The 23,647-nt window shown below is 36.4% G+C and overlaps 1 protein-coding gene across 3 annotated transcripts in view; it reads right to left on the bottom strand.

Moving 5' to 3' along the window:
- Nucleotides 1-1,574: 1,574 nt before the first annotated feature.
- Nucleotides 1,575-23,647, bottom strand: part of KDM7A (lysine demethylase 7A) — a 72,387-nt gene continuing 50,314 nt past the window's right edge. The window contains exons 13-21 of one of the 3 annotated variants that reach the window (XR_007508692.1): nt 22,384-22,508; nt 21,696-21,853; nt 16,744-16,841; nt 14,263-14,411; nt 13,913-14,121; nt 11,658-11,743; nt 10,260-10,536; nt 1,994-9,385; nt 1,575-1,877 (exon numbers count right to left, since the gene is read on the bottom strand). Coding sequence is in view for 2 of the 3 variants with exons in the window: in XM_049821742.1 (XP_049677699.1) it covers nt 9,291-9,385; nt 10,260-10,536; nt 11,658-11,743; nt 13,913-14,121; nt 14,263-14,411; nt 16,744-16,841; nt 21,696-21,853; nt 22,384-22,508 (1,197 nt within the window). In the remaining variant the exon portion in view is untranslated. Of the gene's footprint in view, nt 9,386-10,259; nt 10,537-11,657; nt 11,744-13,912; nt 14,122-14,262; nt 14,412-16,743; nt 16,842-21,695; nt 21,854-22,383; nt 22,509-23,647 lie in introns of all 3 variants that reach the window. The other 2 variants (XM_049821743.1, XM_049821742.1) reach the window with 2 other exon arrangements.

Genomic DNA, 23,647 nt, shown 5'->3' with positions numbered 1-23,647 from the left:
AAAAAATACATATATAGATCCGGTGGCCTGCTAAAGCATTTCTGACCTCCTCAATTCGGTTATCTTGTGAATGGTACTCTTTTTGAAGCTGTTGTGATTTTTTAATGTACTGAACGCATTAACCTCAGGGAATTCTGCCTTATTCCTACATCTCCTCCTAGACACTACATGTATTGTGCATTCAATCCATCCAAACATCATCATTTTTCTCCTCAATTACTATAGTAAGTGGTATTTAAAATGTACTTTAAAATAAGAAAGCTACTAAAGGCAACATTACTGAAAACAGTCTATAAGCTACCAGTTCACAGCAGTGGCCCTGTATTGCGAGTACAATGTATGTGTGGAGAGGAAATCATCTGAACCATGAGAGCTAAACATTACATTTCCCACTCTCCAAATATATCAGTTGGTCTAATACATATCACTTCCTCTTACACACCTCGTTCACAGAGCAACTGTGGGATGTGTAACAGGAAATCTTTCTGCTTCCTGTACAAACTGAACTCCTTCTTTAAGTGAAATTCTCTCAATATTGAGGAAAATGAAGAGAACCAGTGCCTAAAATAATTTCATGTAGCCGCAGAAGAGGTATGTTACACAGTGTTTTTGCGTTTTCCCAAAGCCTCTCACTAATACCTCTTCACTGAGCTGCTGCAAAAGCCAGGAGAGAGAGATCATTCCGATGCCATGTCCCATTTAATGCTTGGTCTCCCTCCTAAGACTACGACAATTCAGCATCCCTTGTGGTGCTTAGTTTTATGACAGGCACAGCTGCCCAGCAGTCTTTGGAACATGATCAACTCATTTTGCAGTAGCACACTGCACAGCTCACAGATTTTTCTTCTCCCCTTCTCCCAGTGGACCTTGGCTGAATATGAATTGCAAAAGGGTTCCTCTCAATGCTAACCTCATCTGAGCCACCCAGTTCTGACATTTTTAGGACTGTTGGCACGGTAAATACACTCTTTGAATGCTCTCCTTCTTCAATAGGTATAGCTCTTGTCAGAACACAGAGGTTAGCTGCCTCTCGAGGATAAGCACTTTAACCACACGGGAAGAGCTCTGTTCAGTAATCATTACACGATGGAATTCAAAACAATTTCTATGAGTGCAGGTTGAGCACCTTACTGGAAAATCCTTACTAGGGCAGACCTGTAATGGAACTACTCAAAGATCTGTTGTAAAAACCCAAAACTTCTGTAACTAGAAATCAACAGCTTAAGAATTAAGCACATGATTTAGTATCTTTTTCAAATTAATAGTAGCTTGAAAAAGCTGCCTAGTTAAACCACATTTCCACAGCCCAGATCCTATTTTAGGAGATGAGAACAGCAGTTTCTAGAGTTTTGTTGGCTTTTAGTTCTACCAGAACAAAAAGCCGACTTGCATCCTTATGACTTACCACCAAGGTGTATGATTCAAGGGCAAATGTTTCTTCCAGATAAATACCACATTTTCCAAGTGTGGGTGGGAACTTTACTCACACTCATGGCAGCAAATAAAACATTTCTTATGAGAAATAAACTTTGGGGCAAAGCATCACAAACAAGCAGACTCTTTGTATACTGTTCTTTTAGTTGACTTATATGTTCCAAAGTAGAGTATTTTTTCCAAGACCAAAGCAAATACAGCAGGAGCAATACAGATAAATAGATCTATTAAGCCAAACACAATTCTTCAAAAATTTGCAGTACTTATTCTAAAGACTGAATATAATTGGCTTCAGAGAAATCAGACCTTAGTCTAGACAAAGCAAACTGTCTTATTAGCTGGCTGTTATGTGGAATACTATGAGCTCTAGCAATGACAGACTTTATTCACTGTCTTGATCACCAGGTATTTCTTCTGCAGGTAAAGACTTTAGTCATTGACAGCTGTAGAAACAAAGGCATTTAAAATTCCTGGTTATATCAGAATAACTAACAGTAACATTCTGGTTTTAGTTTCAGTCCTCATTAACTTTTGGCTTGAGATAGTTGACATTACTTACCAGCAGTAAAAGCATAATTTCAAGGGCTCCCAGGAGAAATACTTCTATACAAAGAAAAAAAAGTTTCTACAGAAACCAACACTCAGCATGATTGACTTCACCATAATTGTTCTACTACTCAGGTTTCCATCATCTATCCAAAGTTATATCTAAACAAAACAAACAAGAGAAGATTTGGTTGAATGTGTTAAGTGATGAGCCACCACCACAACAGCTTCACAACTTAAGCAGGTCATGAGAAATCCTCTAGCGAAAGAGTTGAACTTCACTAAATGTACACAAAACCAAGTTTGTAGGCACTTTACAAGGAGGTACTCTACTGGAAACACAGTAGAATACTGTTGATTTAAAAAAACAAACAAACAAACAAAAAAAAAAAACCAGCAATTTTAGTCTTCAGATACCAAGAAGGGTATCTTGCCCATTCCCTGACTTTAGAAATTCAATTCTTTTGCCATATTTGGTAGCCTTGAAATCTTTAAAATCCATCCGTCCATTAGGAAAGAACAATCCAGGTAAGTATTTCCCCATCCTCCCCAAATAGAAAAGCAGAAAAACAGAAACTCTGACTTTTAATGGAAATATGGCTCCAGGTGCTGAAGGCTATCCACTAGCATTTAAAGCAGCACTTTTTCACATATTTTCCAGTGTATTATCCTACCTATTATCCACCAAACAGCAGTCACAGAGAAAAGCTCTGGTGCGTAGCTGGCAAAAACAAAAGGACAAATAGTAAAGGTGCTTATACAGGTTTTTATGTGGGTATGAAACTTGTATTTGTGGCCCACTAAGGCGCTCTCTTAAGTCTGTTGCTTTAAGACCAAAACATTAGTATAAGCAGCGAGTTCAGTGTGACAAATCCAGATGAGTCTGTCTGATGGAAATGTGTAGGTTGTAGCGTTGTTCTTCAATCACAGTGATCAAGACTTTTTCAAAATATGTGGTTGGTCTGATAGACAAACAGCTCTTTCAGATCTTTGGCAAATCTTTGGCTAACCAAATTTAAAATCAGTTTTAACACATTAATTGAAAAGATGTAAAGGCATGTCAAAATACAGCAGGAACTGATTTCTGGACAGATAAATATTTAATCTTCATCCCTTGTACTTAAATAATGAGTTTTCCTCATGATTTCTTACTCCACTCAAATGAAATTTGTTTTTGAAACAGCACAGAAGCTTACGCCCCCAAAATCTACAACACTACCATGTAGGCCACAGAACCTTCTAGTTGGTTGGGATTTTTTTTAAACTATTTCAATCTTATACTTAAGCAGTACACGGTTTGATGAGGTCAGCATTCTTGTTCTTTGTATGCAAAGCACCTGGCACAGTGAAGTCCTGGTCCATGAACAGATCTCCTAGTCATTATAGTCAACCATAAATTCACTGTAAAGTAAAAGCCAGGCTAAGAAGTAAACTTGAGCAGCTACAGAGGACACTCAAATCAAACACCTTTTGCCACCTGGTTCTTTCAGTGCCATTGCTGCATCATTTATCTAAGGTTCTCATAAAATGACCATCACTGGCATCTAAGCATCTGTCCAACACAGCACTGAAGCAGTTCAGTAGCATGGAGCATTATTTGCAGAAAAAAATGCATCACACAGAGCTGGAGTGCAACACAGTAATGCTTCTGTTACCCCCAAGTAGCGTACCCACATGCAAACACTGTACTGCCGCCATATGGAGTCAAAATAGGGAGCAGTGACAACTGTAAAACAGAAGACGACATGTGGTGGGAGAAATCAGCAGAGAAGTCATCTGGGATAAAAGCAAGTATGACAAAGTACATGGAAGTGTGAAAGAGAAATCTCTTCTTCCAGAAACTGCACACACTTAAAGGAATAAGAAGAAGGGGGGGGGGGGGGGGGGGGGGGGGGGAAATCAAGAGATGAGTCAGTCATCAGTACCATGAGACAAACCTGAACAAAAACCAAGAGCAAGAACATGAAAATACCATTTGACACCCTTTTTACAGTTATAGATCTGCTAATATGATGGATCACAAAAACTCCTTTTTACATTAGGATTCAAAAAGAATGTACACATCTTCACAAAATGCATTTAGTTGCCATATAATACACATGGATTAAAATGAGATTTGCACTTTGAAAAAATTTTTAAAAATATGAGAATATTCCCTCTCACATTTCTCCAGAAAACTTCTTCTTTAAAGTGTGACAAGTAAAGGGCGCAGAGATTGGACCTAGAAAAGCATTTTTCTCCTCCTGATATTCTGTACAGTTTTCTGTATTTACACTGAAGCAAATAAGCAGAAGTCTGAAGAAATTAAACACTTTAGAGTGCTAAAATCAAAACATAAGCAATACAATTTTTTAATTTCAGTATTTTAAAGTACAGAAAGTGGAAACTATGAATATCAAATACAAATTTAAACAAAGCCACTTGTCCTCCTCTAGAATAATCAATGTGAACTACTTATAGAAACTTACAAATTTAAAGTAAAATCGAAACAAAATAAATACTGTACATACACTTTCCCTGCCTGCAGGCAAAAGAGGATGGGAAATACTGTTATGAATTGAAAAAAAATGCTCTTAAAGCTGCAGCATCCCATTTCCCAGCCAAATACTTAACACAGTAGTGCGTTTCTGTAAAAAGGAAGACACACATACACCGACCTCTACTGAGCAGACAAGCTAATATTTTCAGAGACATTAGAAGGAAAGATAGAAATTAGACTATGAGAGTAGAAAAAGGAGAGGAAGAGACAAACGGGCCAGCAAAACGTTACTACAAAACTAGTAAATATAGCCAAGAACTAGCCCCCTTTTTTTTTTCAAATTCATTGTTTTTTTTAAAAAAAAGATTCACCAAAGCATTGGCAGCAATAGACATTTCCCAGCAGAAGTGACAATACATATCAATATAATCTCTTAAAGTGATCCCTTTCATTCCCTTCCCACAGCATGAAACTCTTATGGCTTAATTTATATTAAAAGTAGAAAAAGTCTTTTTTTCCAAACAGAAATGCAGCCTATGAAGAACATGCATTTCCTTATCAGTGCTACTTAAACTTCCCATCCACTGCATGATTTATCATTCATAAGCTCCCACAAAGAGGGTTACTAGGGTGGTTTTTGTTGTTTTTTGTTCGTTTGTTTGTTTGGGTTTGGGGGTTTTTTTTGGAAAAATGGATGTTGCAGCTTTTAATCTTGTTTAACCACAAATAGTAAGGCCCTTGGTTCCATTTATGTTTTTTTCTGTGAAACAGTAGCTCTGGGCTCACTCAACCCTAGAGCTACAAACAGCTTTTAATGGTCAGGAAGTATTATGTGAAAAGTATTGTGTGGAAAGACACTAGATTTGGGGGACATGGTGGGGGTGTGAAGGGATAGGTGAGCATGTGGAGCTTCAATTGGACACTAGTTATAAGCTTGTAGTACCAGGTCATTCTAGCTTCGGTTCTGCTTAGTCTCCACAATTACCAAAAAGGGGGTAGGCAAGATTCACATCAGCTCTGATTCCAAAACCCTGCAAAAATTTTCAGCATTTACAAGTTCACTGCCTTGTGAATGAAGGTAGCTTATGCCATATAGCAAAGCCTAGGGAAAGCTGAAGCTTCTCAAATGTGATCATGACACTGTGCTCTCTTCTATCTCTACTAAAGGTAACACAAGCGCTTCAACTACCAAAAAAACCAAAACCCCCAAAATCCCCCACGTGATCGGAAAGCAACAATTTTAACTCTCAACATCTAACCCTTTCAAAATTGTCTTTAAGAATGGATTCATGTAGAGTATTATAGGTTGCATAGGTAATCTACCTCAGAGGTCAACAAAGGCTACCTTGTAGCCAGGGTTTATTAACAAGTATAGTAGGAGAAGAAAAGGGAAAGTTGCTGGAAGAGTCTTTGATATAGTTTCTAGGTGGTCTTTCCATTTTCATGTTTGTTTCTTTTTTTCAATTGCAGGAACGTGAGAACGTAGAGAATGGGAAAACCCCTACAATATTTCATTTCCTATTGTTCTGTCTACAAAAAAAAAGTTTTATGCCAAATCCAAGTTCTTTGACTTTTCAAAAAAGATTATCCTTGAAAATGAGTTACTATAGCAGGCTTAATTCTCTTTGTTGTCCTGTCAGCGTTCCCTACTCCCTCCATCTTCCACCCCAACTGAGACAGCAAGGAAAAAAATAGGGCTTTTTCTCTCCACTACAACAACACAAGGTTCAGTCCATCTACAGAAAGATTGGTGCAGTAGTGTTTTCATCTAGAACACAATAAAAAATATCCCTACATACAAGTTCACAAAACAAGTGAGGTCACCACATCCTCTTCATGAGCTACCAGGAGACTTCCCCCCCCCCCCTTTTTTTTTTTTTTTTTTTTTTTTTCTTTCTTTCTTTCTGGGTTTTTTTGTTTTTGTTTTTTTTTTTAAATACTGCTCATCATGGCAATTTCTTTTAAATTATTTGTTCTGAGGTGGAACATCAGAATTAACTTCTGCTGGAAGCATGGGTATTTGAAGAAAATGGAATGAACCTCTGCCTGTTGACAGCCTGTGAAGAGACTATTACATAAATTCATGACAGTGGAGAGCCACTTTGAAAAAAGGTAGAAAGAGGAGTAATGAAAGAATAAAACCAAGAAGAAATAATATATATGGGTCCAGCCACATCTGTGTTCCAATAGTAAAATACAGATAAATAATGCGGATGGTCAGAAAAGACACTTCGTATAAGCCAGTCCACATGTAGAAGAAAGCATACTCCATATTTTAAAATTCCTTACTCCAGATTCTATTCCGGCATACTTCTATTTTAGATAAGCGTTCTCAAAAATCTGCCTTTAAGGAGAGCAAGCTCGTTCTTCATTTTGCTCTGAATCTGATTGCTGCCCTAAACTGCAATTTTCTATTCTTAAAAATTATACAGCCAGCAAGAAGGAAACAGTTTGGTTCAATATGCTAAAGCTAAAACAGTTTTCAGAGCCTGGCAGACATTAATCCATTTGCTCAAGCTTAAGCACAGAGAGTATTTATATGGGTATACAGTCTTAACTAATATTGACAACAGTTTATTTCTTTGACTTACTTTGGTGAGAACATATTAGAAGATAGTTAAAATATTCTCTTTTAACTATTTCCATCTGGAAAACATAGCACCTGAGAACAGCAAGTACTTATAGTCACTTTCAGCACCTGTAGAGTACCTCTTAGCTTATCTTCCGCTTTTTAGAAATCCTTTCTTACCTCCATTCCCAATAGTCTAAACAAGGTTGATAGCTTGCATTAAATTAAATATATATAAAAAAAAGACTGAAAACATGCTTTTGTGAAACCATATTTAGCAAACCAAAAAGGTTAAAAAAAAATCACCCATACACGCACACAATACACAAAAAACTATAAAGTCAAGTCAATATAATGTAAATGCAGGGCTGCAAAAAAACACTCTTAAATTATAATTTTCAAGCTCTGGAGGAAGTAAAGCCATGAAAGCTACCTGACTTATTTGCAGTTGCATTATGTTTTGATGTTTCTCAATTCAGAAACAGGATAACATACTGCTAAATAGTTTTGATCCTGCAACAATCAAAAACACCTGACATCAGAACTCTTTCCATAAATTTGTAAAGGTACTCATCATCTAGCCTAGACAAAAATAACTGCACAAATATTCTGGAAAGTCCAACTGAATTTGTTTTTAAACAACAAGAGAAAATTATTCCAGTATAGAATATGGAGGAAGGAAAAACTGGTATGGAAAGTGAAATCAATTCAATGACTTGTATAGCTATGCCTGAGTATTTTTACTCTCAGCAACCAAAAAGACCCCCAACCAACCAACAATATTGTTGTCACTAGCATATGAATGTTTACATTTTGGCTGGACCCTGCAAAATGCCCTTTTTCCAGAATCAAGTAAAAGTATTCTCCTTCCCGCCTTCATCCCCATCCCCCAGAAGTTAAATATTTAATTTTATATTACAGAAAAATACAAATTTTAAATCAAAATTATTTACAAAGATTCAGAATTGGCATTTGCTATCAGGTCTGTATGAAGCCTGACACAAATTACCATTCTGATACCAGTAAGCTACTTAATGCTTGTATATGCACCAGTTAAGACTTTTAATTGGCTGTCTCGACCAGCTTTGAAAGCAACACACATTCTCCTGCCTTCCTTACTCTTCAGTAAAATGTGTTTAAAGTACAATAATAATATTTTAATGCTTCTTCCATGCTACATTAAGTAATATGCCAAATCTTGAGACTGCAATGTATATCTTACGAGTTATTTCAAAGTAATTATTCTGAAGAAACATTTATCTTAACTGATGTCCCTATTCCTCCAAAAAGATATATTAGGTTTCCCTCCTTTGTACCACCTCTTAAATAAACTGTACAAACACAATTTCAGGGAACCTTTTTACAGAAGAAAATCATGACAGAAGATCATCAGGAGGAAAAGCATGCATTCCAATTTGGAGGAAAGGGGTGCAGTTTAAAACAAGTTAGCTACTGGACTGATTTAAGAAGATTCTTCTGTCTTTAGGAGTCTCTTCTAGTCCATCAAATAAATAAATCTGTATTAAAGAGGACAGGTCAAAAAATAATCAAGCTGGCAGAGAATATGCAACTTGCAAGTCAACAGAAGCCCAGCCAATAGCTTACAAAAAGCAGGAAAAAAAAATAAGATTCCATATGCCTTAATTTAAAAAATAATTAATAATGCATCTCACCCCTATTTAAGACTATAACCTGAATATCAAATTTAGGAGTCCAGACTAATCACAATTAACGTGGCTCTCCACTGCACCAAACATACATTATCAAAACAATTAAAAACTTTCACATTCTTAAATCTAAATTAATAACCCCCACAAAAAAGTCTTCCAAATAAATAGGTTTTTTTAAATGAATTTAAAAGTTGTCAAAATCTATCAGAAATAAATTATTGATATACCACCTTCATCATCTTCCCCTCATTAATTAGGTCAGAAACTACCAGCAACAAATGATATTCAAGCCCTGATGAGAGACTATTTCTCACAGTCCGTGTCTCTCCGAAGATTTCCCCATTCCCGTATGGTTATTGCTGAGCAGGTGTGGCACAGTGAAAATGCAGCATTGGGTTGTTTTTTTTTGTTTGTGGTTTTTTTTTTTTTGTTTTGTATTTTTTTTTTCTTTCTTGTTTTTGTTCATCAGGCAGTGTTTTATATGGTACATGCAAGTCTGCTTCAAGCAGAGGAATAACAGCAGCTCCAGGCTCTGTTGACCTCAATACTGGTCTGTGTAGGAAAGACAGCAGTAGTAGAAGTAGCAGCTACATTAAACAAAGAAGCGTGCATGGCCATTCCGGTTCAGCTTCAAGATCTTCCCAAGACGCTGTTTAGCAGTTGCCATTCCTTTCTTTGGACGTTTGCCTGAAAAATGAAATCAAGTACTTCAATCAGGAATTTCAGAACAAGTTTTTATCATTGTAGAACAAAGATGAAACCCAGCTTTCAAGCTGAAGCAGGCAAAATTTTCACCTGAATTTTCACCAGCCTCCAAAAAAAAAAAACCCAAACCAAAAAAATACCCCAAAGAAAAAAAAGCTCTTCATTTGTCTGTTTGGAAGCAAACAAACAAGGAATAAGAATTGTAAAAACAAAAACAAAAACAAACAAACAAACAAAAAAAAAACCAAAAAAAACCAACAAGGAATTGTTTTCCCTAAACTCCGGCTAGCATTATCATAAATAAAGTGATTATATTATTTACAAACATTTCCAGCCTAGGGAAGGGCAGTGGGTATAGTAGGGGAAAACCCAAACTGAGCTTCCTGAATTTTGCTCAGGTAAGTTATTCCCTTGAGTAAATTATAGAAAATTAACCAGAAACTAAAAACTAAATAGTATGATCATCAGACTATTTTTTTTAACTGTCACAGCTTTTAAGCCTTCACTTTGATAAACAAATCTGATTCAAGCCAGTGTTTCAGAGTGTAAGTGTGGTTCTGTTCCCTGTAATAAATGTATAACAGATACACCTGCAGAGGTGCAATGGTAACTATGAAAGTTTCAGGTGGCCATGCACCCAGTAAGGTCTCTCAAATTCCACCTCCACACATTCTGTGCCAAAATTTGAGTGCCCACAGGACACTTATTTTGTATTTTACCTCAAGGTCTAAGCCTGCCCTTTTTTCAGTTTCTGTATCTAACAACTCTTTTTGATGTTTACAAGCTCCTTTTCCTAGTCTTCCCCCCACACCCCCTCCCATCCCCACTCTGGCAAGAGCACAGAGATAAACATTACCTTTTGTCGCCTGGTTGCTGATAGGAGGTGGATTTGATGCTGGCCTCTTTGTTGGATGAAGTGGTACAGACAAGGATGTTTCACCATACGGCCTGTCAGGGCTAAGGCTGCCATCACTCAGCCGACATTCTCCTTGAATTAGATTGGAGTCTCGTGTATACTTGCCATGCTGAAAACTCAAGCTGTTGTTGTGGACTATACTTCTGTTTTCCTGAACCTTATGACTGGCTTCTGATGCAGCCTCTTTCTTAACGTATTTTTGAGTTTTACTTGTATCCTAGTATGGAAATGAGGGGAAGAAAAAAAGTGGAAGTTAACACCTTCTGTCTACAAGTTCACTCCATTTTTTCTAATTATACTACAGTATCTTTGAAAAAGATATTTCAGTTCCACGAGTGTCTGACCACTTTATGATTCCATAATTTCTTTTAGCATAGATACCTCTTAAAAATAAGATACAATATAGTACTTCTGTGCAAGCTTTTCCCTATGCACTTAAGGGCAATGTGATAGATTAATTACACATACTAATCTACTCAGTTTCTCTGTTTTTTGGTTTTAGTGTGCATTGATCCAAACAAATGCAATTGTCCTTGATTAAACTGGCCACTATAGCAAGCCATACCATAACCACTGACTACTTAAATAGGCAATTTGTTTTCAATATTCAGCTGATGAGAGAACAAATGCTAAATTGGGAATTACAAATTGTAAGGAGTATCATGTAGTTAGATATTCTGACCCAAAAAATCCTACAAAGCACACAGTTAAAATACAGCTTTAAATAGCACCGTTATTTTGCACCTTTAACTGTTCTATTTAATCATTTAGTTGTTCTTATACTTCTAATGTAGACAGGTTTAGAAATACTAAAAAAAGTTCACACAACCTTTCATTTATATATTCCTTGCTGGATTCCACCTGGACATCAGAAAGCAAAAATATTCCTACCTGCTGGCTGTTGAAAGGTTGTATGAGTTTGGCAGTATCAATTTCCTAAGCAAGTATCTTTACTATAAATACTATCAACAGGTTCCACTTGTTCTGAAGCTCTGGTTGGGAATAACAATGAATAAACAATACAGTGCTTCCCCAGTATAGAGACTGAATGTAAATTCATGCTTTATTTTTTATAAAGTATTTTTTATTTTTCAAGATACTGCCTTGAGCTTCTTAATACTAGCCACTATGACAGAAGAGAGTTTGAAAGGAAAAAAACCCAAAACAACAATGAAAAAAAGTATGACAAAAACATAATACTCAGTTACCAGAACAAGAAGTATCTCTTATCAGATATGCAGTGTGGAAAGACCTGTCCACCATGCTTTCTATACTTACAACTTCATGATCCCTTTTTCCTATAAAAATGTGTTCAAAATGTCTGAAGTATTGCTTTACCTGAGGGGTAATCCTCGAAACTTCATTCAGGTGTCTAGCCCATGCCGAAGTCCCCAAGTCTCCTTCCTCTTCCTTCACAGACCTACCTATAGAGAAGTTGAACAAGCTGGTATTTTAAAATCAAAACTAGGAATACAAAGTTAATTATACATTTCAATGACTTTAAAATGAAAACAAGAAAGGAAGGAAAATACAGTGGAAAATATTTCCGAGATACAAAACAAAAGAGAGCGGCTTGGTTCTACACACTAAATTGGGAAAACAATCTCACAGTACAAATACACCTAATTAAAGACCCATACACCACAGTAAGAAGGTCAGACAAACATTACTTCAAATTTGAAAGTACTGATGTTGAAGACGGCTTACTTCCTTTGTTATGCTACGCTTTTCTACTATGGCTTTGTATCATGAGGAGTTCATACAAAGATGGACATTTAATTTTCAAGTATTACTGATCGTATTGTTTCTAAGCACTGATGTGCTATTCAGGTACAGCATATGGAAGATCTATGCTGATAGGCCTATAGAAGAAGTGTCCACACTGAAAACAAATTTACAATACAGTTAACTTGTAAAATTAAGGATATTCCAAGACACTAATTCAATTGAATTTGGAGAGACTAAAAGGTTTTGCAAAACCTGCTAGCTAAGAAGCACAGCTTCATCTTCTTCACGTGTGGAGTTTGACACATGTAGTGGGTCTGGACAGAATGGAATTTTTTCCTAACAGTCCATATGGTGCTGTATTTTAAATTTGTGGCTAAAGCAGTGTTGATAACACACCAAAGTTTTGGCTGTTGCTGAACAGCACTTGCACAGTGTTACAGCTTTCTCTTTTCCCACTCTGCCCCCTGCAGTAAGTAGGCTAGGGGTAGGCAAGAGATTGGGAAGGGACAGCCAGAACAGCTGACGTGAACTAGCCAAAGGGCTATTCCATACCATATAATGTCATGCTTGGCAATAAAAGCAGGGGTAGAGGATGAGGCTGGGGGGAAAGGTGGTCTTGCAAGGTAGTCATTGCTCAGAGATTGGCTGGGCATCAGTCTGCTTGCAGAAAGTGGTGAGTGATTGCTTTTGCACCACTTGTTTCTTTTTCCCTTTCTTTCACTTACTAAACTGTCTTCATGTCAGCCCATGAATCTTTTCACTTTTGCTCTTTCTATTCTCTCTCTGATCGCACAGGGTGGAGGGAGAGAACAAGTGGCTGTGTGGGTGCTTAGCTGCTGGCCTGAGTCAACCCACCACAATTTAGAGACCTGGTTACTACCTTTTTCATGAAACTATGAAGATAGAAAGGCACTGCATGTGTCTGTGTGGTTTGCTGGTTAGGGTTTTTTAGTGGTGGTGGTGGGTTTATTTATTTATTTATTTGGTAGGTTGGTGGGTTTTAAGGACATACAGTACAACTTCAATTACCAGAACACAGTCCATGACATCACATTAGGCTTTCCCATTATCCATGTAAACAAAAATCAACATACTATTACTTCTTTGAATTAGCACCCTATTTGTTGGTGAGGTTCTATTTGTTTCACGTCAGCAAAGGTATAATCCTCTTCCATTTCCTTCTCAAGCAAAGAATTTTCAAACATAATGACTCTCTTTTTCTCTGTTTCGAGAAGAGATTTTGATTCCTTTGAGGGGATTAGTGTTAATGTTCTACTGTCTGTCATTCCAAAATGCATTTAACAGATGTCTGTTTTCCACTGACATCAAAATGCCACTGAAAAAAATTACCTCTGAATTCTCCTCTTCAGGATTACGATCTCCTTTAATGCACTGCACTCATAGCAGAATTTCAGGAGTAAAGCCAAATATGCCTTCCAAAGACACATGAGAAAATCACCACGCAGATTCCTATGGATATCTAAGTAACACACTTGCCATGAAAGCTGCAACCCTGAAGGTTCTGTCAACCTTTTCTGAAGGAAATTACACTTTCAATAAGGAGACTACACTTTCAGTCTAGCCATAACTTCGCCACTCTTGTAAGGAAGCCATAAAATTTTTAGATGGCACTATTTAGAATATTTATTCTGATGACCTCTCTAAGTTTGTCCCAGTTTTCAGAAGTAACATTTACTTCTTATAGGGGAAGAAACCCCCAAAACCCAAAGAACACATCTTTTTAAATGTTGGTCTCACTTACTTAAAAACTTCACTACAAAACTAAAAATATAACTTTTAAGTGCTTATTCTGAGCAGTTTGTCCAAGAGCAGAGAGCAGCAGTACCATTAGTTCAGATACCTACCACATTCTATTGTTTTGTGGCTCTGAGATGGCTGTCTGTCTTTATGCCGACTCCTGGGGTAGCTTCTGTGTTCCTGAAGAGAGGTTCTTTTATCTGTGCAGTCTGTGCTTTGAGTATGACCTGGTAAACATGTAGTATAGTGCAATCCTGCCATAGAAAGCATGCCCTGAATAGCTTCTTCTTCTGTACTTGTCGAGGTAGGACATTCCCTAGAAAAATAAAGGAGTATTAATTAAGCAGTTTAAAACAGAACACTCAATTTCTCCGAAGGAATGCTTTTTACGTTGGTATAAAGCAGAACTATAAATGTGTCCAAGAACTTTATAAACAAATGCCCACAATGTGCTTACTTTTTACTGGGAGTTTCATTTCTGGATGGCTTCTGGGTATTTTGACAAAGGTCTCTCATGACCTTAGATTCTTCTTTGAAATTTGATGTTACTTCCTGTTTCTCTTCATCACCTGAGCTTTCTGACTCCTCTGTGGAGGAATCCTTCTGCTGAAACAAGAGGAAACAGTATGCAGAATGGTCACCATGTCTTCTAAATAGAGACGCTACCTTAATTTATGCTAAGGAAAAAATTCAAAGGCTTCCAGCTCCAACTTATTTATATATATAGTATTCAAAATGCAGATAAATTTGAATATAGCAACTGAGATGCTACACATCCAAATTTTGTAACACTGATAAGTTCAAGCTCCAGCGATACAGAAAGCTCCAAAATCCATTTTTCTTACAGCAAACACTGCACATATTAAACCATCCACAAATCATTGTTTTCTCTTTAAAGAGAGCATTGATTATTCTTATCTTCAATATTCAAAGTAGAGGAAAAAAATATGGAAGTATGGTTCCAAGCAGCAGCCAGAATTGATGCTTATTACATATAACAGGACACATCCTGCCCCAAGTAATTGTTTCTGGTTTCTGCTCTCACAAAAGATAACTTTCAGCAGCAGTATCTCTCTGATGAGTGACAGAAGCTCTCAGGTAAGTCCAGAACACAGCAGGAACAGAGACACAACAGCTGTTGCTTCTCTGACAGTGGCACAGCCTCATTCATGACTGAAAGGGCTATTCAGCTCCTGCCGAGATTACAGCTTGTATGGGCAGGAGCTTCTCAAAGGTGGAGCAACCATATGTGACTGAACATGCCTTTACATGAAGCAAGGGCTACAACAGATACGTTCCATCTTGGTAATTCAGACTAATCTGTTTTCAACAAGTACAGGGAATGCCACAATTGTTTTTTTTCAAGCCAAGGAATATACACGACACTCAATAAAAGTGTTGAAAGTGGAAGATCAGAACATGGAGGCATCATAATTCTTCAAGACTGACACCGCTATCCCTGTCATCAAAAACTGAAGTGGAATGAATGAAGTGCATCTTATCACCAAGGGATATTTTTATACAATAGCTTCATTCACAAGAGCAGCTTGTTAATCTTTGACACTTGCAAAGTGACACAAATGGGCAATTAAATGATAAGTATGACTCAATGTAAGTAATAAAGTTATTATCTTGTTTTGTTAAGATCTTCTTTGGTGCAATATTAAAACGTAAAAAAGATTTACAGGAGCAACCGAGACAGTTCATTTTGGATATATCATTACAAAAGACAAACTTAAATATGCAGAAAAGTTATTCTATTAGATACTATTAGAAATGAAGAAGCAGAAGAATATAGAAGGAACCAAGAGAGTAAATGGTATTAATACAAAACACTTCACTCAATGACAAAGTCATCCAAAACTGGCTACTTTCTCCTGTGAAGAAGTATACCACGTCTGAATCACTAGAATAACTATTGATTCTGTGTCTTAAAAAAGGAAACCTGCTGAGCCAAAGTTGCTGACAATGCAGTTTAGGAAACCTGAAGAAGCCACATCATGAAGGTTCCTATAACTTATTCCAGCATCTAGATAAGGTAATGATGGAAGACAACAAATATTAAAATAGATCTTGACCACCATGTAAGAAGTAGGAATTTGAAGACTTATAATATAAAAGTAATATATAAAGTCTTATAATAGGCTGATGATTGAAAGAAAGACCAAAGCATTAGCTTTCCAGAAGCACAAACCAAAAATCTGAGATGATCACTCCACATTACTTACTGCTGTCCGATTAAAATTAAAATTAGGAAGTCAGAGCACAATTTTGCAAGGGGAAAAAAATCATTAAAATATTTGTGTATGTATATCTATATATGCACATTTCTAAATACTAAAAGTTGTATTAAAATACATGCATGTACATATAAATACATGTACACATGTGTGTACGCATTTATATTTCGCTTAGCTGTAAAGAAATCACTACAATCTAGACCCCAAAATGAAGCATTCCCATTTATTTTGAATAGTCTAAAATACGTCAGTAGGATTTAGCCACTTCAGCTTATTTAAAAAACTAAAGGCCTGTAAGATCGTTTCCATTTAAACATGCTCTAAAATTAAACTGTGTGGTAGATACTCATAATTCTAACAATGAAATTTAGACCTGTTATGGAAGAAATGAACAAAGCAAGTAGGATCTAACTTTTCTCAGACTTTGCATGTTCCAGAGCAGGGCTCATCCTCTGCCAGCCCCACTTTAATGACAAAGATTATCATAAAATTTGGCTCAAGATAGCATATCTTATCATTTTTCTCAACACTAGAATAAATGAAGAATCAGGCAGAACCATAAGTTTGAGATATTAACTTGAACAAGAATTAAATACTTTGCTATTGCTCTTTTAACACAAACTTTGACCAGATAAATTTGGAGTGAGCAAAATTATATTTAATTGCTTTGTTAACTTTTGTGACTATTTCTAGCATACCTGTGTAGTGCAATCAGGCTCAGATTCTTCTGAATCAGAAATATCAGAGTACTCTGAGGATCCATTCCTGAGTTCTGATTTCACACTTTCAAAGAACACTGCAAAGAGAAAAATGAAAATACAAGACCCAATATTTATTACATATAATATTTAAAAATTATTTTGGAAATAAAGAACAAGAAACACATATTTAGTTTTTAACAGTCAGTAAACAAAATCACATACATCCACACACTGATCTTGTTCACAAGTCAAGTTTGCTTAAAACTCTAGTGAGTTGCCTACTGTTGATCAATAGACTCCTCAAGCGACTGACTGGGTGAAGCCAGAGGAAGAGAAGTCAGGTGCAGCAGGAGCATGTATTTTTTCTCTCCCATAGAGCACATACTCCACAGATGCCACCTTGGGAAGTTTCTGCTTTTGTATATAGGCTGGGATCAGAGAAGTGGCTCTCAGAAAAAGTTAATTAGAAGTAATCTTCAAGATATTTTGTCTTAGGCTCTTTGAACCTGGAATTTCCTTGTTTTTTTAAAAAAAAAAAAAAGCAGTTATACAGAAACACTAAACATGGAAGTCAGAGGCTATTAAGTGATCTAAAAGTAAAAAAATCATTGCGTTACTTGCAATTTTAATTGTCACAATTTTAATTGCGTTACTTGCAAATTTAACGTCACAATTTACTGGCATATTCTGCCTGTTTTGTGCTACTATGGAGCTGCCTATCAGGGTTAAAATGCAGACCTGTTAAAGAAGATTAAAATATTACTATGATGATATACAGTACACTTGCATTAGTTTTCATCACAGAAAGACCTGAAAAGGAAGAGGAGGAGAGGAAATAGCAAACTTAGACATGCTTTTTGCTAGTAGTAAGATAAAGTACTAATTAGAGAATGAGGTGTCAAAATAGATATCAAAAACACTGGCATATGACAAAACAATCAATCAAATAAAGCCATCTAGTCCACATGGTTTTTACTTTTTTAAGCACTGAAAGAACTCAAACACGAAGTAGCTGAGCAGCTCCGAGAAGCATGTGCTCTTAAAAAACAGCGTATGACCCAAACAACCACGAGTAGGGAACACATGTGTAAGTGTTCTGAATCAAAGGCTCAAGGTCAGCAGGCTGTATGTATACCTGTGTCAAGGCTGCTGGCAGAAATCTTGATTAGGTACAAATTTATGAAAGACTACAATATGCAGCTTAACTAGCAAAAGTTTTTTGGAGAAAAGCCAAATAGAATAAAAAAAATTATGAATTTGTGTCATGAAGGCAGTAGATAAAGAAACATAAGTTTTTCAAGTTTTCAAGTACTTAGTTTCATATAAAACTATGCTGAAAGCAAATCAACATTTTAACTTCACTTATCTTCATTCCAGAGCAAATTTCTGATGTGTGTGGGTTTGCTTTCAGTATAGTTTTATATGAAACTACATAAACAGAATGCAATCCTTCATAACTCATTAATTATGCAAGCACAACAGATGTAACTGTAACCCTATATACATGCAATTCTAGTAGCATTTTGTTCCTATTGTAGACTGTGGCAAAGCTCACAAATAGGCATCAAATGTATTTCAAGGCATATTATTAATTTCTAAACACTACATAAGTGGAAATTATTTTTAGAGTCAGAAGAAATCTAAGAACGAGACATCTTATCAGAAAGTGATTAAAATGAACAGCTGGCCCAAAACCTAGAGAAGACTAATTAAGATAGTATTAGAAAAAACTGTGAGGAATATCCAAACACAGTAAATGAGCAACAACACTGTATATGAAGTTAAGCCAAATAAAGTAATGCTCAACATATGACAATAAAATGAATAGTCTAAACTACTGTAGCTCAAAAACCCCAAGGAATTTCTGATGATAATTTAAGCCTTTGGCTCATTTCAAAAAGGCATACAAGATTCTAGGATAAGTACCAGCACACATGATACAGAAAATAATACCATTATATAGCTCAGATGAATTTTCCTTTGGACTACTGCCTTTTTCAAAGAAAAAAACCTGCTCCAATCTTCAAGAAAATTTAAAGGAAGGGGCAAGAACAATTAAGGATATCTAAATATGCTCACATGTGGAGCTTCAGATCTTAGGCAAAAATTAACGTGTAAATAGTGAATCACAACTTAAACTTTACAAAGGCTCCTCAGGAACTTTTCTTCTTTCTGTCTCAAGGAACTAAAAAATCCTAATTATTAAAATGACAAAACTATTAAGAAGAAATGTGAGTCTTCCTATTAGAAGGCAAATGAATCAGCAAGACAGAAAAGAAACTGAACATGTACATAATTAGCTATATACAGATACTACTTAGATTTATAAAAGCCATGCTAATAAATACAGAGTCTCATACTTCAGAAGCCCTCTTGCTTTCTCATAGAGATTAACTGATGATACCCTACGAAGTGGGACAAATTATTTGTTATCTGCCTACTGTCTGGTAATATGATCTAGACTGAACAACTAAAGCCACCTAACATTAGTGAGACATTCCTGGTTCATTTGGGGCTGGATACTAGCATACATGACATAACACACTGTATGAGCCTCAGGTCTGAACCAGTTTGGCTATGCCAGTATTCCTATATGCGGCTAAACCATTGTACATTTTTACCACTTCTTTACTTTGCAAGCTCTGCGCAAAGCAGTCAGAGAACACCTCTCCCGTTTTCCTTCTGCCTTGTATTGCTCAAACAGCCAGGGAAGCTGCATTCCTTTATATGTCTAAAAAAAAAAAAAAAAAAAAAAAAAAAAAAAAAAAATCCCAGTTGCTCCCCCCTCAACTTTCTACAGTCGCCTGTAAAAATTACTGTAGTTTTCTCACCATTCTCTTTCACATGCAGGTTTCAGATATATTTACTGATCTGCACAACAACACAGCATGTATTATTAGGACTCCTCATCTCTTCATCCATGAATGTGATTTTAACTGAGCTTTAAAAAAAACTCAGTCTAAATATACAAGTTGGGTTTTGCGCTTTTTTTGTCTGTTGTTTTTGTGAATTACCTTGGTAATTACTATTGTAACTTCAAAATCAACCAGTCTACCCTCAGATAAAGTTATGGCTCTGTATGCTTCCAGAGACCGGGAGGAATACTCCAGAACTCACATGAATGAAAGCAATCATTATCTGTAAGATCAGCTACTGTGAATTCAGAAAAATATCTTAAATCACCTTCCCTTCATTAACACAAAGTATCTTGCTCTATTAAGCACAGCACTTGATCTTTGTCTCTCTGATAACACTGGGTCACCATTTAGAACCAGGATCTTGGCATGACACACAAAGCTATATAGAGCTTCATCTGTTTAAAGGCATCTCTCTGTGGACATTGCTTCTTGGCCTAAATCCTAGTAAGAACAATGGAAGGCAGCAGCTGTCATAGAAACAGGTAGTTCCTTTTATGGAATTCCCTGCAGAAGAGTATCATCTCTCTCTCTGTAGACCTTCAGTTAAGGCAAAATAATCAAATGTTGGTGATCTTTATAGGGAAGTCTGAAGACTCTCACTATCCAATTAAAAATATTAGTGATAGACCTGAGTACTCAATTTCTGGAAGAACAAGCTCAACATTCACGTCTAAGTACATTTCTTACATTTAGATACACACTGCCATATTCATTCTGTATCAAACAAGAGCAACAATTTTGAAGAAAATCTACAATTTCTTCATATGATTTAGTCTTTGATTCAAGTGTAAAACTTAGTTTAATTTACTTAGTTTAATTCTGAAATTGGAAAAACACCACATACGCCTAAGCCTTCACTCAACAAGCTGTTTGCCTTGTTGGTTCACCAGTACCCAAGAAGGACTTCTTTCCTGTGCAAATTTTTTAATATTATCCTCTGTGACCTTTGGAAGCACAGTCAACAGGGATTACAAATTGCTTTGTTGATGAAAATAATTAAATATTTTATCCATGCCGACAATGGACTCAAATGTTGTTATGGATTGTTGTGCAGGAAACTAAGGGAATTGTAAGTCTCTAGAGGAGTCTTGTTATCTTTTAAGTGTTGACCTCCGTTTCCTAATACATACCCTCTGAGCTCTTGTAAGTTCTATTGTGAAAGGATGTGACTTTTATAATTAAACAGAGAGCTGAACAGCTATGTCAAGGACCAATTTGTCCCTGCACACAGACAGTACTATTAAAAATAGGTGCTGAAAACAGGCACTCAATATTGATACTTTACTAATACACTGTGTGATCAGCACTGCTGAACACTTGGCAGGAAGGCTTGAGGCTACAGAAAGACCAAAAGAGATTAACTCCTAGTGAAGGATGGTTTAAAGTATTGGAAACTGGGGTTAAAGTGTTTTACAGATAACCTAAATTCTTCCCCAGCCTTGCAGATTACTGCAAAGTTAAAAGCCTAAGATTTTTTTAATGCTAAATTACAGCTGATCACTTGTATGGAATAAACCTAATAATTAACAAGACGTACGAAATTGTATTATCAAGTATGTAATCACCAAATTGAACAGAAAAGTGAAATATAAGATAGGTTTAAAGTTAGCTGAAAAATTAGCTGTAAGTTATGGTCTTCGCTTCTCTACAGCGAATGGTGTGATGAACTTTTCACACTGAAGTATATTTTAGTAAAGAAAAATCAGCATTCTTACACTATGAAACAGACCAAAAGGAACAAATACTTACCTAGAACACCAGTTAAACCTCCACTCTGAAAAGTGCTGTACATAGTATTCAGGACTGCACTAACATAAAAAGGTGTTTTACTTTTCAACTCTATCCTGTTAGCTTCTTCAGTAGACAGATAATATTTGACAAATGTTTTGCTGTAACTTCTAATATTACTTCTCTGATATATTACTTTATCCTCTTTATACTTTGGTAAAATTTCAGTCAGACTTCACAATAGTTAGACCCTCTTCAAGATCACCAAAACGTTCAACTGATAGGACTTAGAGACAAGCTTACTGTTCAGTGGTTTCTGGGCATCTGCATTCCCTTCTCCTTCAAATCCTGAGGGCTGGTCTTCTACCTTAACAGTCATCTTTTTCGACCTTGTCCTGTCATCTTCATCTTCGCTATCTGCTGTGTAAAGACTTCGATCTGTAAATGGGCGTCTCTCATCTCTGTCTCACAAGACAAAAAAAAAAATCACATTATTCTTACAAACATGAAAAAAATTGTTTTCATTATTTACAACACGTTCTCAAGGTACAACAGTAACATTATCTTATGCTCATCTTTTTGTTCCAAATTGTACATACTCCCATTTCACTCCCTGTACAACCATCATTGCCATAAAGATGCAAAGTTATACACCAGAATATTTTTAATAAGAATCACTCCAATACATGGATACAAAACAACCATTTCTACTTTGAAGCATTCCCTTCAGTACAAATCCAACTGAGCAACTCTATGAAATGCTGTAACAAAAGAACATGCAAAGAATCTCCTCTTCTTCACTCCATAACCATGGCTCCACTAGGGGACAGCAGACACAACAGACAACACATTGCTTCTATATTCCTAACATGAATCTTACTGGTAGAAAGGAACTTAGAGCTCCACAAACAGAAAAGAAATGTTATTAACAATTAGCAAGCTCCAGACCATGATGACTAGGAAGAAGTGATCCACAATCAACCCTTGGTACCTAATTATTCTTCCATTTGACAGCAGAAGGCGAAGATCATTGTCTTTTGTTCGCCATTCAGGTACTGTAGAAGATGGCTGAAAGGGCTTGTTAAATCTCCCATTCAGTTTCGAGCTTGTGGTGTCCTAAGGAAGTAAAAGCAATGGCGCTTATTATTTATTTCTATAAATTCAATTGTCTTTTCTGCACTCCACAAAACCTGAAACTCAGCATCAGGATGGTTACCTTCCTGATAACCAACTGAAGAAAGCTCAGACAAAACATGTTTGGATGTAAAAACCAGCAGACTGCATCTTGTCCTTCCTTGAATCTATATGCTCCTGAAGCATCTGAAACAACTACAACTTCACTATATTACTCCTTTTATATTTCCTTTGGAGAATTATCACTGTGTTCAAAACAAAGAAATACCAATAAAGACTGGCAAGGCAAAAAAAAGCTGGGCTTGGAACTGATGAGGCAACTCCTGGACTGGATATCAGGTCCCTGGAATTAGTATCCCAGAACTGATTTATAGGACAGTAAAACATCAATAATGGAAAGTAACCTGCCATAAGCAGAACTTTCTTAGCTCAAAGCAATTTAAATTTGACATATCCTCTGAAGCAATCGGCGATACACTTATGTGCCAAGCCAGAAACATGTGAAATAATATTTTTTTAACAAGTCAGCATTAATAGTGAACAATATATTTCTACATTAAATGACAATGACAATACTCCTAAACATTTGTTTGTAGCAATGAACTGCACAGGTTAACTATCTGTGGTAAATTTTAGGTTCAACTTCCTGTCTTTGGGGGCTAAATGAATGTCTCTTGTTCATGCCTTATGAAGATCAATATACGGACCCAAATCAGTATTTCTCCACTATGACAGTCCATCCTGTCCCAACTGAATTTGTCAGCACATCTCTTTCTCAGAAAGTTATTTCCTTTCATAAAGCTATTTATTTCCATTCTCTCACTCCTCCTCCCATTTCTGTTGCTGTTCTTTGAAATAAGGTCATCAAACCTGAAAAAAATAATTTTTCAAGAGACTACATTTCTCTCATTCACTCCATGATACCTTTTGTAATATGACCACAGAGTCCACAGGCCCACAATGGAGACCAAAGGCAGCCTTAGGCTTACTGGTAGGGAGGCACAGTCATACAGGAAATAGGAACATGACTGAAAACCAAGGCTAATCAAATTACAGTAACTGAACTGTAAGAAACAGCTATCTAAAAACACATAGAGAACACATGGCTGTCTCAGAGCCTC

This window comes from Accipiter gentilis, chromosome 18 (genome assembly GCF_929443795.1).
Source record: "Accipiter gentilis chromosome 18, bAccGen1.1, whole genome shotgun sequence".
Classification (NCBI taxonomy): Eukaryota; Metazoa; Chordata; class Aves; order Accipitriformes; family Accipitridae; genus Astur; species Astur gentilis.
This window is presented reverse-complemented; position numbering and strand designations above follow the sequence as displayed.